Source organism: Lacerta agilis, chromosome 14 (genome assembly GCF_009819535.1).
Source record: "Lacerta agilis isolate rLacAgi1 chromosome 14, rLacAgi1.pri, whole genome shotgun sequence".
Lineage (NCBI taxonomy): Eukaryota > Metazoa > Chordata > Lepidosauria > Squamata > Lacertidae > Lacerta > Lacerta agilis.
In genome coordinates this window covers 25,443,004-25,460,540 of record NC_046325.1, presented here as the reverse complement: position 1 = coordinate 25,460,540, position 17,537 = coordinate 25,443,004, and the positions used below count along the sequence as shown (strand labels likewise).

At 44.6% G+C, this 17,537-nt stretch overlaps 1 protein-coding gene across 3 annotated transcripts in view; it reads left to right on the top strand.

Moving 5' to 3' along the window:
* Window positions 1–17,537, top strand: part of SLC4A1 (solute carrier family 4 member 1 (Diego blood group)) — a 43,578-nt gene that overhangs the window by 18,728 nt on the left and 7,313 nt on the right. For all 3 annotated transcript variants that reach the window (XM_033171244.1, XM_033171242.1, XM_033171245.1), the window contains 11 exons: window positions 964–1,040; window positions 1,572–1,749; window positions 2,323–2,458; window positions 3,275–3,413; window positions 4,905–4,983; window positions 7,866–8,053; window positions 8,580–8,781; window positions 11,094–11,321; window positions 12,159–12,307; window positions 13,253–13,447; window positions 16,182–16,352. In XM_033171244.1, the coding sequence (XP_033027135.1) occupies window positions 964–1,040; window positions 1,572–1,749; window positions 2,323–2,458; window positions 3,275–3,413; window positions 4,905–4,983; window positions 7,866–8,053; window positions 8,580–8,781; window positions 11,094–11,321; window positions 12,159–12,307; window positions 13,253–13,447; window positions 16,182–16,352 (1,742 nt within the window). The remainder of the gene's footprint in view (window positions 1–963; window positions 1,041–1,571; window positions 1,750–2,322; window positions 2,459–3,274; window positions 3,414–4,904; window positions 4,984–7,865; window positions 8,054–8,579; window positions 8,782–11,093; window positions 11,322–12,158; window positions 12,308–13,252; window positions 13,448–16,181; window positions 16,353–17,537) is intronic.

Sequence of the window (17,537 nt, the reverse complement as noted above, 5' to 3'; positions counted from 1 at the left end):
GGTCATCTAGTCCCACCCCCTGCATTGCAGGAATCTTTTACCCAATGGTGGGACGCGAACCCACGATCCTGAGATTAAGAGTCTGCACTGCCTGTCAGCAGCTCTCTGGGGTTTCAGGCCTACCTGGAGATGCTGAGGCTGAAACCTGGAAACTTCTTGCATGCAAAACAGATGCTCTGCTACAGAGCTGTTCCTGACGTTTCAACCACTTCCACCTGGCCTCTAGAAGCTGAGTGGGGATTTTTTTCTGTAGTGTGCACCATCGATTCACACAGCGATGATGCTAATGTTAATCATCTTATATTATAGCATAACTTTGTTTTACCCCCAATACAATGCCCTCCTTTTTTTTTTTTTTTTGCTTTTAAATAATCAGAACCAGGCTGTGCCTAGGTATTATTATTATTATTATTATTATTATTATTATTATTATTATTATTATTACATTTTATTCCATTCTGCCTCCAGGGAGCTCTGGGTGGTTAGGCCGAGAGAGAAGATTGACCACATCAAAGTTACCCAGGAAACTATGTGGCTGAGTGGAGATTTGAACCTAGGTCTCTCCAGTTGTAGTCTTAACAATCTAGTCAGTATGCCACCTTGATTCTAAGGACAAAGTTGATTCCAGTTGAGGGATATACACACAAAAACCTTCTGTCACACACCAGAAGTTCACCTGGGCCACACAAGAAAGGGAACAAAGTGCAGTGAGACTTGATTAACTATTAAGACCCTGCAGGGCAGTAGATACATTGCTGTGGACCTGGACAAGGGAGATCTAGACATGAAGCTTACTCGGTGTCCTTTGACAAGGCCATATCTCCCAGCTTAACTTTATTTCACACGGTTGTTGGGGGCATATAGTTGGGTAATTTCATGCATGCTGCATGGAGCTTCTTGGAGGAATTTGGGGGAAGGGGTGGAATTCAAAAGTAATAAATACACATATTTTCTTGTTGGCAGGTGGCTCCTCACCTGAGGAGGCATTAGGAAGTAGGGAGGCTGCCCCACCACCCACCTATCGCAGAAACGCACATGAGGTAAGTTCCTAGGGACTGGAGAGCTTTTAATTTTACTTTGTCTTACCAACAAGGAAGCTTTTCTTTCTGGCAGTGCTCCTTGTGCCTTTAATGTGTTCATTGCAGGGAGAAATTCAACAGGTGAAACTATCGGCCTCCCACTAAGCTATCTCCATACTTGTTGAATTTCTGCCTCTTTTGCTACTGCTAAAGAGACCTGGGCTGGATCTACACTGACCTTTTTAACGTTATTAGAACAATATTAGGCATATCATTCTAAAATGTCACAGGACATACTAGTAAATTAAAAACGTTCCTTACCTTGTTTTTGTCTCGTCAAAACGCAGTTTCCCTACTGCCGGTTGCTCTGCAGCTCCCTCTGGTGTTACGTTTTAATAACGTATCATTCACGTTACAAGCGAAAAACATAGTGTGTCAATCTATGTTATAAAAACCATTCCTTTATAAACCATGAATGTAGATCTGCCCTAAAGAGCTCGGAAGGGGAAAGGTGGCCACCATAATCACATGGCCCTTTGCTATACTCCCCAGGCATTTGTAGAACTTCATGAACTGGTCATGGACAGGAACAACGAGCTTCGCTGGATGGAGGCTTCTCACTGGATCAACCTGGAAGAGGATTTTGAGGAGATGGGGCACTGGGGAAGACCACACATGTCCTATTTGAATTTCCAGAGCCTCCTGGAGGTGCGCAGGGCTTTCAGCAAAGGTGAGGGAAATTGCTGTGAGGTTTGTGCCTGTTGTCGCGCTGTAGCATTGAGGAAATGCAGCATTTATGTATGAATTGGCCCTCAGGTTGAGCACAGGCAGTCATTTTTAGGAGCAGCTATGCTTGCCTACAACACATAGGCAAACACACCCACCACTTCCAATTCTCTCTCGCCTAAATCCTGATTCTATGTTATTTGTCCTTGCAAAGGGGAAGATATAAAAATTCCAGATGACCATGTTGTTTTGCCCCTAGATGTGTTGTTCCTAGGATAATTTTGAAGACCCTGTCCAGGGCCCCATAAAACAAGGGTTATCTCTTTCAGTAAAGTTTGATTTTTTTTAAGGTAGCTTAGGGAAAAAATATGTTTCAACCCATTCAACAGCATAAGCATAACCTTGCTGAAAATTCTGGACTTTCTGAAATAAGAGTGCCAGCAATTTGTTGGGGGAACTGAATAGTCATCTGGAAAGATTCCCAAATCCTCTTCCTTTGTACCTTTCTAATTTTAGCAGGCATATCTTCTGAATTGTCAGGTTTCAGCCAGTGTGTTCCTTCCTTCTACTCTTCTAGGAACTGTTCTTCTAGACCTGCAAGAGAAGAGTCTAGCTGGGATTGCCAATCAGATGCTTGATGAAATGATCCATGAAGGGAAGATCAAGCCGGATGACCGAGAGTTAGTCTTAAGGACTCTCCTACTTCAGCACAGGTACACTTCCAAAGCACATCACAAAGTCAGGGGGTGATCCCGTTGCCTCCCTGCTGGCTCCAGGTTCAGGCAGAGTGCAGGAGTGTGTCCATGTCATACATGGTTTTTGTGCCCCTTAAGAGAGTCTCTAGAGTGCAATGTGTTGTGGATAACCCCCAGACGTTCTCCTGAGCTTGAAGCAGGGGCAGGGAAATATCCTCACAATCATTTAGGGAGCCAGTGTGGTGTAGTGGTTAAGAGCAGTAGACTCGTAATCTAGGGAACCGGGTTCGCGTCTCCGCTCCTCCACATGCAGCTGCTGGGTGACCTTGGGCTAGTCACCCTTCTTTGAAGTCTCTCAGCCCCACTCACCTCACAGAGTGTTTGTTGTGGGGGAGGAAGGGAAAGGGGAATGTTAGCCGCTTTGAGACTCCTTTGGGTAGTGATAAAGCGGGATATCAAATCCAAACTCCTCTTCTTCTTCTTCTTCTTCTTCTTCTTCTTCTTCTTCTTCTTCTTCTTCTTCTTCTTCTTTGGGTTTGGAAGCTCAATGCGACAACAGAGACAATACCTTTCCCAGCTAGGACTGGGCTTCATCTACTCCATCTTGTGGGGGGCGGGGGTGTTGAGCCTACTGAATATTGGCTCCCAACTCCTCTGACAGTTTCACATGTATCAGTTGCCTGTGAACGAAACCAGTAATAAAGTATTTATTAATTTTAATTATTTACTGGATGCCAGCTTGTCCGAGGTCCTAGACATTAAACTTTTCTCCTTGCCTCCCTGCCCCTTTCTTGGTTCCTTCCCCTCCCCTCATTTATTTCCCCCTTTGTCCAGTCACCCTGATGAGTCTGCTTCAGTGGGGACTCTTCTGCCTGGGCGGCTGGACAGAACTGATGCCCAGGACTCAGGACAGCCACTTCTGCATGAACATCAACAGATTGAGATGAAGACCTTCCCTGGTGACTCAGAGCAGGTAAGACAACTTTCAGTCAGTGGGTTTAGGAGATGGAGAAGACCAATCTTGTGAATGCAACTCCAGGAACTCTGGGACTTGAACCAGAATGGAGTCACACTGGGTTAAGGCTGGGACCAATTTGTGATCAGTCCTTGGAGCCCTCTTCAGGTATAGAAGGGCACTTACAACCCACTGTTCATTTGTAAATCAAAAGCCTTTCATTTCGTATGCCTGTTTGGCACCATAAGATACTGATGCTTTGTCTCTGAAGAATGCATGCAGATTAATCCGAGCACCTTTACTCAGAAGTAAGCCCCACTGAGTTCAATGGGATTTTCTCCCTGCTAAGTATACTTAGAGTTGCAGCCTGAATCTGCAAAGTTGTCATTAAAAAAAAATTTTAATTAAAATTTGGAAATAGGAATACAAAAATTGATACCAAATATCTTTTTATCAAAGCTAAAAAGCTAATCTAAATAAAAACACAGACCAGAAAGGGAAAGAGATAGAAAGACAGAGAAAGAAAAGAGGAAAAGGGAAAAAAGAAAGAATATATATCTGTCAGCTATACTGTATATAAAAATTATTCAACACACCCACTTCAAGATAACACCCAACAAATCCACTTTCTATAAACCAACATTATCTTCCATCTTCAAACCCAAATATCATGAGTGCATTTTCTTTTCCACACAAAAAGGCTATAAGAAGTTTCCAATCTTTAGTAATTGTTGACAATGGCTTCTTATTAAACATGGCAACTTCGCCATCTCAGCTAAATCCAGTAATTTTGACAACAGTTCCTCCATTGTAGGTAATTATGAGTCTTTCCATCTTTGTGCATATAAAAGTCTCCCCACTGTAATCATATACAGTGGTACCTCGGGTTAAGTACTTAATTCGTTCCGGAGGTCCGTTCTTAACCTGAAGCGTACTTAACCTGAAGCACCAATTTAGCTAATGGGACCTCCTGCTGCTGCTGCTGTGCCACCAGAGCACAATTTCTGTTCTTAAGCCGAGTTCTTAACCAGAAGCGTACTTGCCCCGAGGTACCACTGTATTAAAAATGAAGTTCCATAGCCTTTTTCTATTAATATATCTGTAACTCCCCAAAAGGAAAAGTTGCCATGTTTTCAGGGAAGGGTGAGTGCAATATATATATATATGCATTATGAAAGCAGATTTCTGTTCCAATGGTCAATACTCACATTTATTTATTTATTTTAAAGAAAAACTAGTGCAACATTTAAAAACAACAATAACCCAAGACCCCCACCAAACACAGCAGATCTTGATATATACTCGTTAGATTTGGAGTTGACATTCACGTGCTGAGGCCAGAGGGATAAACGTCTGAAAATTCTAATTCATTCATAAAAATGAAAACACCGTGTTCTCAGAATCCCCCATTCTGAGGGCAGCAACAGAGCACATACTGTGAAATGAACTTGGGCCATGTCAACCTGCCTCATGACCTTGGGGACTAACTGCTTGCTTCTCTTGTTGCAGGAAGGCTCAAGCGGCGGTATTAAGAAGCCACTGGCAGATAAGATCCCATCTGATGCAGAAGCGACACTGGTCCTGGTTGGTAAGTACTTTTAACATGTGCAGTAGCACTGTTAGGACTGGATGGTGGGACCCTCATAGCCCTGGGACCCTCAAATGGTGCCGGAGAGCCAGAAGCGGCAACACATATACAAGGAAGGGTAGCGCTTTGGCAGGGTGAGCGTGGCAGTGTAGTGAGCCAATCAGACACCACCTATGGGGTTGTGGAGGGGCCAATGAGAGCCTTAGAGCAATAAGGGGAGGCCAGGCAAGTCACACCTGCTGAAACCTTTGAAACAACTGTCGTCTTTTACGCCCAGCTACCCTTGGTCCGTATAGTTAAAGCTATGGACAAAGGTCCGTATAGTTAAAGCTATGGTTTTCCCAGTAGTAATGTACGGAAGTGAGAGCTGGACCATCAAGAAGGCTGATCGCCGAAGAATTGATGCTTTTGAATTATGGTGCTGGAGGAGACTCTTGAGAGTCCCATGGATTGCAAGAAGATCAAACCTATCCATTCTCAAGGAAATCGGCCCTGAGTGCTCACTAGAAGGACAGATCCTGAAGTTGAGGCTCCAGTACTTTGGCCACCTCATGAGAAGAGAAGACTCCCTGGAAAAGACCCTGATGTTGGGAAAGATGGAGGGCACAAGGAGAAGGGGACGACAAAGGATGAGATGGTTGGACAGTATTCTCGAAGCTACTAACATGAGTTTGGCCAAACTGCGGGAGGCAGTGAATGATAGGCGTGCCTGGCGTGCTCTGGTCCATGGGGTCACGAAGAGTCGGACACGACTGAACGACTGAACAACAACAACAACAACAACAACCCTTGGTTCAAAAGGGACGCGGGTGGCGCTGTGGGTTAAACCACAGAGCCTAGGGCTTGCCGATCAGGTGGTCAGCGGTTCGAATCCCCGTGATGGGGTGAGCTCCCATTGCTCAGTCCCTGCTCCTGCCAACCTAGCAGTTCGAAAGCACACCAGTGCAAGTAGATAAATAGGTACCGCTCTGGCAGGAAGGTTCCGTGCTCACGGCGTTTCCGTGCACTGCTCTGGTTTGCCAGAAGCGGCTTAGTCATGCTGGCCACATGACCCGGAAGCTGTATACCGGCTCCCTCGGCTAGTAAAGTGAGATGAGTGCCACAACCCCAGAGCCGTCCACAACTGGACCTAACAGTCAGGTGTCCCTTTACCCTTACCCTTGGTTCATGTAGTATAGGCCTCCATAGAAAAATCCATGGGTCTGTATGGCAGGCTAGAGGCAACAGGAAATGGCAGGACTAGGTATTGCCCCAGCATAACTCATAAGGTTTTATAGGAACCAGGTTCTGTAGGAAACAATTGGCTCTCAGAGGCTGATTGGGAAACTACGGATAAAATTGTCTCCCATGTGCCTCAGGAGGGGGGATCCCTAGCAGTGGGAGTTGAGGTCAAGGCTGGCTGGCACTAGCAGAATTCACCCTGGGATGCAAAACAAAATTTGCCAAAATGTGATTTCATGTCCCTCCACATTGGCGTTTTATTGCAGATGTGTTCTTGACACAAGGATAGTGCATTAGTGCTGGATTCATTCTGCCTTGGTTTGTTTTCCAGCGTGTCCCCAACGGCACCACATTTTTGCTTTCTAGAGGGGCTGTAGTGCAACAAAAGGAGAAGTAAAATAAACCAAAGCATTTGCGCTATAAAAAGTTATGGGAATTAACAGCAGGAAGTTATGGGATATTCAATGACTGGAAATGAAGCGCCCTGACCACCCCAAAATACTAGCAGGCACAAACAGTGTTGAAACTGGCATTGTACATACCTGCCAAGTATCCCAGGAAAAATGGGACATCCTGTTTTTTCTTGCGAGATCGTGGTGGCCATTTTGGGCGTCATGCTCTCGCTCTGTGCTCTCACTCCCCAAAAGTGATTTTGGGGGGCTGCAATCTTGCACAACCACCAGCAATGCACATTTTGGGGCATCACGTGAGATTGCACCCCAAAAAGCACGGGGAGCAAGATCACGATGCGGGTCACGTAACTCACTCAGGTGCGCATCTTGAAAGACGCATGTCCTGGTTTTTGACCTGAAAAAGTTGTGCAGTATGGATTGTGTGACTGCCCCGATACCATCATGAACACAAATAATAAAGAATACATAATAAACAGGATGTCTGGAGGGCTCCTATCACAGTGGTCCCCAGATATTGAAAGAGAAAAGAAGGAACATTGAATGGGACCCAGGGCCTCTGTGTTAGAGCTACCCTATTTAACCACAAAAGACTAGTGAAAGCATTTCTCTGCTCCCAGCTCCATCTTCCTTTCTTTTATCTTCCTTCTTACTCTTTTTTTTAAAACCAAATTTAAAATCACAAAATTTTTAACCAGATTCAAAATGTCTGTCCAGCATAGCCTTAGACGTTTTGATGTTTGAAATCCAAAAAAAGATGCTCCCTCCTGTTGCTACAAATATATTAATTTTTAAAACAACAACAACAACAACAACAACAACAACAACAACAACAACAACAGACAATCTGCTGGAGTTTAAAATTGCCACAGATTTGCCCCTCCACCCTACGTAATGGTAAAGCCAATCTTGATTCAAGTCAACATGGGATATAATATAACTTCTTCCTTTTAGCAAGTTTGGGAGGAAGAAGTGTGTTCTGGTTCTTGCTTGTGTTGTGTGTTTTGTCAGGGGGGGACATATGTTTCTTCCTGGCAGAAACGCTGCTTCGCTTCTCTATCTGGCTTAGCCAAACTCATTTGCAAACTTTGCTCACTTTGCTGTCTCTCTTTTTCTTCCCTTGTCACTTCACCTCCCTTTGCCTCTGCCTGGATCCCTTCCTTTCCTGCACATGGTTTGTGTTTCTCTTTCTTCGTGTTTCTGCGCTAAGCCCCCTAAATGATGCCCCATACCCATCCATCCTCCCTTCAGGCCGTGCCACCATCGTGGACCATCCCACTCTAGCCTTTGTGCGCTTGAAGGATGCTGTAGAACTGGACCACGTTCTGGGGGTTCCTGTGCCTGTCCGGTTCCTTTTTGTGGTTCTGGGCCCAGATTCCCCTCATGCCAACTACTACCATGGGATTGGGAGAGCCATCTCAACAATGATGTCCGAAAGGGTAAGTTGGAACCCTCCGTAGCTTCAGCTTGCCCAAGAAAGTAGTAGAATTCCCTTTCATGGAAGGAAGGACTGTCTAGGTTAGGCATGGGGAACTTGTTGCTTTCCAGGTGTTGTTTTCCATCATTTCTGACCATTTTGCCATGCTAGCTGAGGCTGGGAGTCCAGCAACATCATTCTGCAGGGCCACAGGCTTTTTCCATCCCTGTTTTAAGATCTAGAATTTCCCTGCATCTGCTCATTCACCTGAGTATGGTAGACAGAAGTACTCTGGAAAGGGTGGACCTCATACTCGTGTTGCAAGCTTAACTTAACTCTTCTGGGAAAACAGGAGCTAAAAGTGTTAAAAGTAGCATGTTAAATTAAACAATGTGGACCTGGCCATGTGCCATAATAAGCCATGTCATCATTCAGGACACAGGAAGATCCTGAAAAAATTCACCCCAGGAACTGCCCCTTTTACGAACCCTCCCAAGCACAACATTTGCCTCCCTGAGTCTCCGTGTTTTTCCTTCTTCCCTGACTAGGTGTTCCGCCTTGACTCCTACATGGCAGGAAGTAGGCAAGACTTGGTGAAGAGCCTGGATTCATACCTGGACTGTTGCATCGTCGTCCCGCCCTCTCATATCCAAAGTGAAACGCTCCTTAAGTCATTGTTCCCAGTACAGAAGGAGCTCCTGCGAAAAAGGTACCGGCCGGAGGAGAGGACGGAGCTCACCAAACAGCTTGGTATGTATGAATCACTGTGGGGTGATCTGCAGGGAACTTTGCCTGATCACTACCAAGCATACCTAGGGAACCTAGGAAGCTGCCTTAGGCTGAATCAGACAATTGTCTCATCTAGCTCAATATTGATTCCACTAAGGGCCCATCCATACTTACGTTTTGCCCCATACTTTCTAAGCACAGGTTTGTGCTTTCCTGGTCCATGTCCAAGCACTCCCCCGCATCCACTGCTTTCCCCAGGAAAACCTGCTCTTTGACGCGGAATTGGAACAAACAGCAACTTGGGTTTTCAGTGGAACTGTTGTCTGCAGTAAAGAGAGGGTTTTCATGAGGAAAGCACCGGAGCAAAAAAAGCACTTGGACACGGAGATTCAAAGTGCAGACCTGCTAATAATAATAATAATAATAATAATAATAATAATAATAATAATAGTACCCCAGCCACCCTCGGCAGCTTCCAACATACCGTGTTTCTCCTAAAATAAGACACCGTCTTATATTTTTTTTTTGCTCAACAAAACACAGTATGGCTTATTTTCAGGGGATGTCTTATTTTAACTGCGTCGCATCGGTACGCTGCATAGCCACGCCTCTCCAGGCTGTTTTAATGGGAGGTACCACGTCACTATGGCTTATTTTCGGGGTATGGCTTATTTTTGGGGAACGGCTTATATTTCGCAAATGCATAGAAATCCTGCTATGGCTTATTTTATGGCTATGTCTTATTTTGGGAGAAACAGGGTATATAAAAACATGATAAAGCATCAAACATTAAAAGCCTAGAAATGTGACACAAAAGGGGGTCTGAATGAGCCCTAAGTGGCAGTGGCTCTCCAGGATTTCAGACAGGTCTCCTAGCCTTACCTGGAGATGCCAAAGATTGACCCTAGACCCTTCTGTATGCTAAGCAGATGCGCTCTCCCTGAGTTATAGTACTTCTCAGATGTTGTATATTTGTATATCACGTAGGGAGTTTTAAATAATAAGTAGATTAGCACTAATGAATAACACTATGAACATGCTCAGTGACACATGCCTCTTCGGGCTGTAGCCAATGTTAGTCTCACTCACAGTAGACCTGTTAATGTAAAGTTACTAAGTTAGGTTCGCTAATTTCACAGGGTCTACTCTGAGCAGGAATTAGTTGGCTACAACTCTATATTCTTACCTCCCCCACCAGCCAAGTTTGATAGGTGAGCAGGGCCACCTAGCTTTCAATCACCCAATGTTACAATGACATCAGGCGACCTGTTATCACCCAAACAGTTTGAAATTAAGCCATGTGGGAGCAAACACACCATTTGCAGCACTTTGAAACATATATATTTTTATACATGTATTTTTTATTGATTTTCAGAAGTGTCAAATAAACTCATTTTGTATGCAGGTTTGACTAATATACACATTAAAACAACTGCTAATAGGGTGCATTTTTAATACTATTTTTACTAATATATTCATTTTATGCATACTTTCCCTTGATGTATGCATTTTTGCAAACATGGCTTGGTTGTAGAACTGCATCGCAAAATTCAGGTAAATGAGAATTTCAGAGGATGGCTATGTTTTGGTTCTCACGTTGCTTTGGAACCTGAATTTGATGGATTCACCTTTAGACAAGAACCAAACAGAATTCTTCCTCCATCCCTGCAGCTGCCCCACACCTAATGTCATAGATAATGTCTATGGGTGATATGATAGCCATGTTCAAATATATAAAAGGATGTCATATAGAGGAGGGAGAAAGGTTGTTTTCTGCTGCTCCAGAGAAGCGGACATGGAGCAATGGATTCAAACTACAAGAAAAAAGATTCCACCTAAACATTAGGAAGAACTTCCTGACAGTGAGAGCTGTTCGGCAGTGGAATTTGCTACCAAGGAGTGTGGTGGAGTCTCCTTCTTTGGAGGTCTTTAAGCAGAGGCTTGACAGCCATCTGTCAGGAATGCTTTGATGGTGTTTCCTGCTTGGCAGGGGGTTGGACTGGGTGGCCCTTGTGGTCTCTTACAACTCTATGATTCTATGATTCTATGTCAGGTGTAGGGTAGGTGAGTGTAGATTTGCCAAACCTCCTCACAGGCCAAATGTGAAGACCTGGCAGGCCTATTTAGGCCCGCAGGTTGTGGGGTTTCTCATTGCTGCCTTAAGCGCTTCCCACAAGATTTGGGATGAAACCAGTGAGCTCCACATAATGCAAAACCTATGTTCCCGAAAAACGAGGCTTACAGCCCCATTGAGGCCCCCAGTAAATCATCAGTCCTCTTTTCCCTTCATTCATTCAGCCTTCTCATTCCCTGTGTTCTTCTGTCTCATATAGAGCAACAATTGCAGGCCCAAGATTTCAAGACCCCAGGAAAGGATGATGATGACGACCCCTTGAGCAGGACTGGCAGGCCTTTCGGAGGGCTGGTGAGGGACATAAAACGCCGGTACCCCAAGTACCTCAGTGACATCACGGACGCTCTCAATGCTCAGTCTCTGGCTGCCGTCATCTTTATCTACTTCGCTGCCCTTTCTCCTGCCATTACCTTTGGAGGCCTTCTGGGTAAGGGAGCTGGGGCTGCTCGCTGCACCCTGACAAGGAATCACAAACTGGTTATCAGAGGGGAAGTACTGTTATGAAAACGAGGGAAATATTGCATCAAACTGGAGTTCCCAGCAGCTCAGCACCACTTCCCCTCTTGAGTTTTTGCTGGACAAAACAGGGCAAGAAGTGGAATGACATAAGGTTTTCCAGCAGGTTGGGCTACACTGGTTTGTTTTTCTCCAAGTCCTTCTCATACGTAGGTGAGGCTTGGCCACATGAACAACAGGTAGAAAATTATGCCAGAAAAAAACCCTACTAGAGGCCACTTCCATGTCTTGCTTGCTGGCTGATTTGCTTATAGAAAGGTTTTCTACCACTATTCCCATAAGCAATGTTCTAATGTAGCTTACATGTAAAGTAAATAGTTATAAAATAGTAAATAGTTATAAAAGCAATTTAAAGCACAAAAACATCTGTACCACCTTTGGACCGCAGGCACTCCTAGGCTACTCATCTTCAACTATGTGAAATTTATTTAGTGACATGGATTTTATTCTTTTAATGGCTGGGTGCTGTGCTGGTAAACTAAGAGACCTTGGTGACATCTCCTCCAGCCAGGGGATCAGGGAAGAACAAGAAAGATATACTCTGGCACACCTTCCGGAAAGATCTTTAGCTTACGTTACAAAGCAGATACTTAATAGACTTGGTTATTTACTCAGCAAGCATTGTCTATCTTCAGTTCAAAAAATTTCAGCCCTCTTACTGATGTGTCATTTGGATCTCTTAAGTTTCTTAAAGCAGGAAACACCCCAGGTTTGTTCTTTCTTGCCGATAATCTGCTGTTGCTTCCAGGTGAGAAGACTAACAAGCAGATGGGAGTATCTGAGCTTCTGATCTCCACGGCAGTCCAGGGCGTCATCTTCTGCTTGCTTGGAGCTCAACCTTTGCTTGTGGTTGGCTTTTCTGGCCCCCTTCTGGTCTTTGAAGAAGCCTTCTATGGGGTAGGTATCCTGCTATAAATAACATCCCTGTTGAATGATTGATTACATGTTTCAACACACTGAAAAGCTTCTTTCAACTTATGCAGTCCCCAGATCCACACTGCCAATCAATGGAGATCACCATATGTTACCCGTCCATTCAATGTTTACCATAAGATGTAGTGAGGACCATTAGTTTACATCACTTTTCAAACAGGGTAGGCGAATTCGAAATGGAGGACATTTCTATTATTCATGGTCATTAGCTGTTACACGAAATGGAACTTCCATGTTTGCAGGCAGTATATCTCTCATTACCAAGAACAGCATAGAATCCTAGCCACTTTCCAGGTGGTTCTAGCTGATCACAGATGGAGACAGAATGCTAGATTAGGCAGCTTTTGATCCAGTAAAACCATTCTGCCTGAGAGTTTGCAGGTTTATTTCCATAACCCTAAGACAGGGGTGAAGACAGGAGTGCCTGGCGTGCTCTGGTCCATGGGGTCACGAAGAGTCGGACACAACTAAACAACAACAAAGACAGGGGTGGGGAGCATGTTGCCCTCTAAGTATTGTTGGACTCCAGTTCCCATCGCCCTCAGCAAACATGACCAATGACCAGGGATGGATGGGAGTTGGGAGTCTAAAAATATTCACATTCCTGTCATAACCAGTAGAAACTTGCTTCCATTTAAAAGAACAAAGCTCAGGTTCTTAAGATGTTGAACCTCACATGTACCAAACTCTGCTTGCTTGTTGTGACCAGAAGCACCTGTGCACTATACACAGACCTGGCTATAAATGCCTATGCAGGTTTCACTGGAGGAACGGGCTACAAGATTTCAGCATGGCCCGTGTTGTGTATCACGAGGAGGGCCAATACTCTACATTCTGGATAACCATCAGCATCTTACTAGCTTCTCCTGTGCTTTCCTCTCTGCACCCCACCTGTTTCTCTCTACACAGTTTTGTGAGACTTTAGCAATCGAGTACCATCCAGGGAGAGTCTGGATCGGCTTGTGGCTTATAATATTGGTATTGTTGGTGGTGGCTTTTGAGGGCAGCTTCCTGGTACGTTACATCTCCCGCTACACCCAGGAGATCTTCTCCTTCCTCATCTCCCTCATCTTCATCTACGAGACTTTCTTCAAACTCTACAAGGTAACGTGGCTTATATTTCTGTCTCCCTCCCTTCCTTTGCTTTTGTGAGGGAGCAGCTTTGCTGGCACAGGGAACGGGCTGTTTCATGGCCACAATGTTCCTCAAGACCCGTGAGGCGGGGCTGAAAGTTGGTCTGTCATGGCCGTGTTGAGCACTGAGCTGTACATAGTACCTATTTTCCATTGTCTCGTGTGTGGCTTGGCTTACTTTGTGCTTGAATGCTGGATCCTGAGAGATTTGGGGCCCATCCACATTATCATTTGTCCAAGAGGCATCATCATCATCATCATCATCATCATCAACATCAACATCTTGCCTGCTTTACCTGGGAAAACCTGCTGTCGACTGATGAATCAGAGCAAAAGTCATTCTGGTTTTCTGCAGATAGATGTTTGTTCCTATTAAGCAGTGAACAGTGGGTTTTCCTAGGGTGGGACAAAAAATTAACCTTTCAGCTCTGTGACCAGAAATCACAGGGGAAATGGAAGTGTGGCTGGGCTCTTGAGTTCTGAGCATGAAAAATGACCCGTCTTCAGACTTTTCATGTTGTCTTCAGGCAGACCACACCATACAGTTAAAGCACATGACTGCCCTCAAAAAAATCCCGGGAACTGTAAATTGTATGGTCCAGAGCTCGGAGTTTTAGCTCTGTGACTGAGGAAACTACTTCCTCCCAAAGGAACACAGGGAAGCTCAGGCCCAAACTGCCTGTGTTACAAGGAACACACAGCATCTTCCTTACAATGTTTTGTTAAAGACACATGGTATGTGTGTAAGAATGTAAGATATGTTTGCGAAGCTGCCACCTAGTGGCCAAAAGTGTTTCTTGAGGAAAAATTTGAACTGAGCATGCCTATGGCCTTTGGGAGTGGTTCCAAGATGGATGTCAAACTAAAGACTATATAACAGAAACCAAGACATTAAAGCAGTTTTTGTTCATTATAATGCTCACAGCTTGCTCAGTTTCTGCCTGCCCCACTCCATTTCAGAGCTTGATGGTGTCATGCTGCTTCTTTAATTAACCATTGTCTCGGAGGCAATATGTGAAGAACGGCAGCTGTGTTTCATGTTAGTCATTTGCACCTCGAGCATCTTTCTCAGTGTTCTCCATCCCATTGTTTTGGGTCATCAGGTGAGCAAGAGACAGGACTTCGAGGTTCTCAGATTTTATCCCCACAAGCTTTTTTTGAACAAAAGTTGCAAGGTGCCCCCCCCCCCGCAAATATATTGCTTTACAGTAGTTTACGTGTTTGTTCCCTGTGGCAACCAGCCCTGTGACTTTTATTCCCATTTTACAGATGGAAAAACCAAGACAGGGAGGCGCAAGACTTTATCCAAAGCCACCCACTAAGTCCATAAGCGAACAGTGTATCTCCCACATGTATTAATATGTGCTGTTAATCTCAATTGATGTTCCCTGTGTATTATTTGGGATGCGTCCTTTTGTTTCAGCTTGTTACACCGCTTTCCCCCACTCTCCACTGCCCCCATATCTTTCACCATGCATAACTATGTATTACGATGACGGTGACACCTTCTACAGTCTCCACCTTCTGAAATCCTCTAGAATTGCTATAGGTCGCCCCTCCTCTCCCTCTGCCCCTCCCTGCTAACAATTTGGCCACAGGAAGCAAGGCTGTCATGACATGGTTTCCATAGAAACTGAAGAGCAAAAGGAAGAAAGGAGAGATTGAATTCGAAAACATATAGGAAGAAGGGAGAATGAAATGGAGCTCTTGCAAATGTTTAGAAATTAGACTGGGTGGACTAAGTGCATAGGAAATGAGCCTTTAGGAGACAGATGTTTGAAGGATAAGCAGCAGGAATGTGGGGCAAGGGCCTAAGAACAGGGGCAGAGGTCTCAGCCTTGAGTCCCTGGTAGCATTGCAGCCTGCACAATATATTTTTGTTACTTATTTTATTGACTAAATTTGTATGCCTCCCTTCATCCAAAGATCACAGGGCGGTTCACAACATAAACTAGGCCTGATCTATGTTTGCAGCGAAGTGCTAGAGATCTGAGGTAGCAGAATGGGCGGTATCATTTCAGACTGAAGGTGGAGGGACACTTCTTTCTTTCTTTTACACAATGGGGATTCAAAATGGCACACCCCCCCCTGCCTGTATTCCAAAATGGTGCAGTCAACTCTATCACCTCCCTCTGCTTCATACATAAAGGTAAAGGGACCCCTGACCGTTAGGTCCTGTCGCGGACGACTCTGGGGTTGCGGCGCTCATCTCGCTCTATAGGCCAAAGGAGCCAGCGTTTGTCCACAGACAGCTTCCGGGTCATGCGGCCAGCATGACTAAGCCGCTTCTGGCAAACCAGAGCAGCACACGGAAACGCCGTTTACCTTCCCGCCAGAGCAGTACCTACTTGCACTTTGATGTGCTTTCGAACTGCTAGGTGGGCAGGAGCTGGGACCAAACAATGGGAGCTCACCCCGTCGTGGGGATTTGAACTGCTGATCTTCTGATAGGCAAGCCCTAGGCTCAGTGGTTTAGACCACAGCGCTACCGCGTCCTTTGCTTCATACAATGTAGACCAGATCTAAGACTTATTTGTGTGGTGCGGGAGAAGGGGTAGGAATTATTTTGTTGCATGTAACAACAATATGATTTGGGTGGCGGTGTGAGCACGTGTGCTAATTTTGGTTGGCTGTGTTGTATGGTGTCTTGAGTCCTTCCTGCTGTCCTGCCCATTCCACATTCTAACACATCTTCCCTCTTACAGATTTTTGAAAAATTCCCTCTGCGGACAAACTATAACACCACCATTCTAAATGGGGATCCGGATTACCCTGTACCCAACACAGCCCTGCTTGCCCTCATCCTCATGGCAGGAACGTTTTTCATCGCCTTTTTCTTGCGCCAATTCAAGAACAGCAGTTTTTTTCCCGGCAAGGTAAATCCTACATTGCACTTGAGTGAAGTAGGACTTTGGCATGTTTGGTGATTTTGGAAGGGGATGGCTTAAGTCTGTGTCTGCACTCGCAAGTTTGTTCTGTCTCTGTATAATGGCCAACCTACAACTGGATTTAAATAGCAAAGGGCGGACTTCAAACTGAAGCAACAAGACACTGGGAGAAGTATTTTGGTCAGCAATTTGGCTTAGAATAAATGGGGCTTCCTTAGCATTCCTACCACATTGTACCTGAAGTATTAAAGAGTAATAAACAGAGCTGCAATGTTTCATCGATTAATCAATTTATAACGTGCCAACTGATTGGAAAGCAGATTTTTCATTTTTTGTTGTTATTTTTATCACAAGTACTTATAAAAAGCAGATATGGCAGGTGCCATCTTTTAATAAGCATCGCTTCTGATATTAGAGATAAGGAAAGCCTCTTCTAATACTGTATACTTGCTGCAATAGATATGTGCATCATCTAAAACCAAAATATTCTTTTCTTTCATAAGGAAGTTGATGCATGCTTAATCCATTAATCTCCTCATCAACTAAGTTTTTTTTTAATCATTATCATCATTTTATTATTTGTACCCCACCCATCTGACTGGGTTGCCCCCAGCCACTCTGGGGGTGGGGTGTGTTCCAGCATATATAAAAACATAATGAAACATTAAACATTAAAAAACTTCCCTAACCAGGGTTGCCTTCAGATGCCATCTAACGGTTGTATAGTTACTTATCTCCTTGACATCTGATGGAGGGCGTTCGACAGGGTGGGCGCCACTACCGAGAAGGCCCTTGCCTGGTTCCCTGTTAACCTCACTTCTTGCCTCACCGTCAGAAGGCCCTTGGAGTTATACTAAGGCATCGAATTCAACATCTTAAAATCCTGTTTTGGTAAAAAACCAAGCTAGCTACTAGCCCTTGATGCTGCAGAGGCACATGTAAAAGTGTATGGGCAGTAACTTTGAAATCTCAAAAGCCAAAAAGGAGAAAAAGCAGGATTTCAAGGAAACAGACAGGATTTCCTCCACAGCCCTTTCATTCCAGTGACTAAGGCCACAATACTATGCACACTTACATGGGAATAATTCCCCCATGGAACCCAGTGGGATTTAACTTCCAGTTAAATATGTGTAACATTTTGCTGTAGCCTACAGAAGAAGTAGCATAATTTTA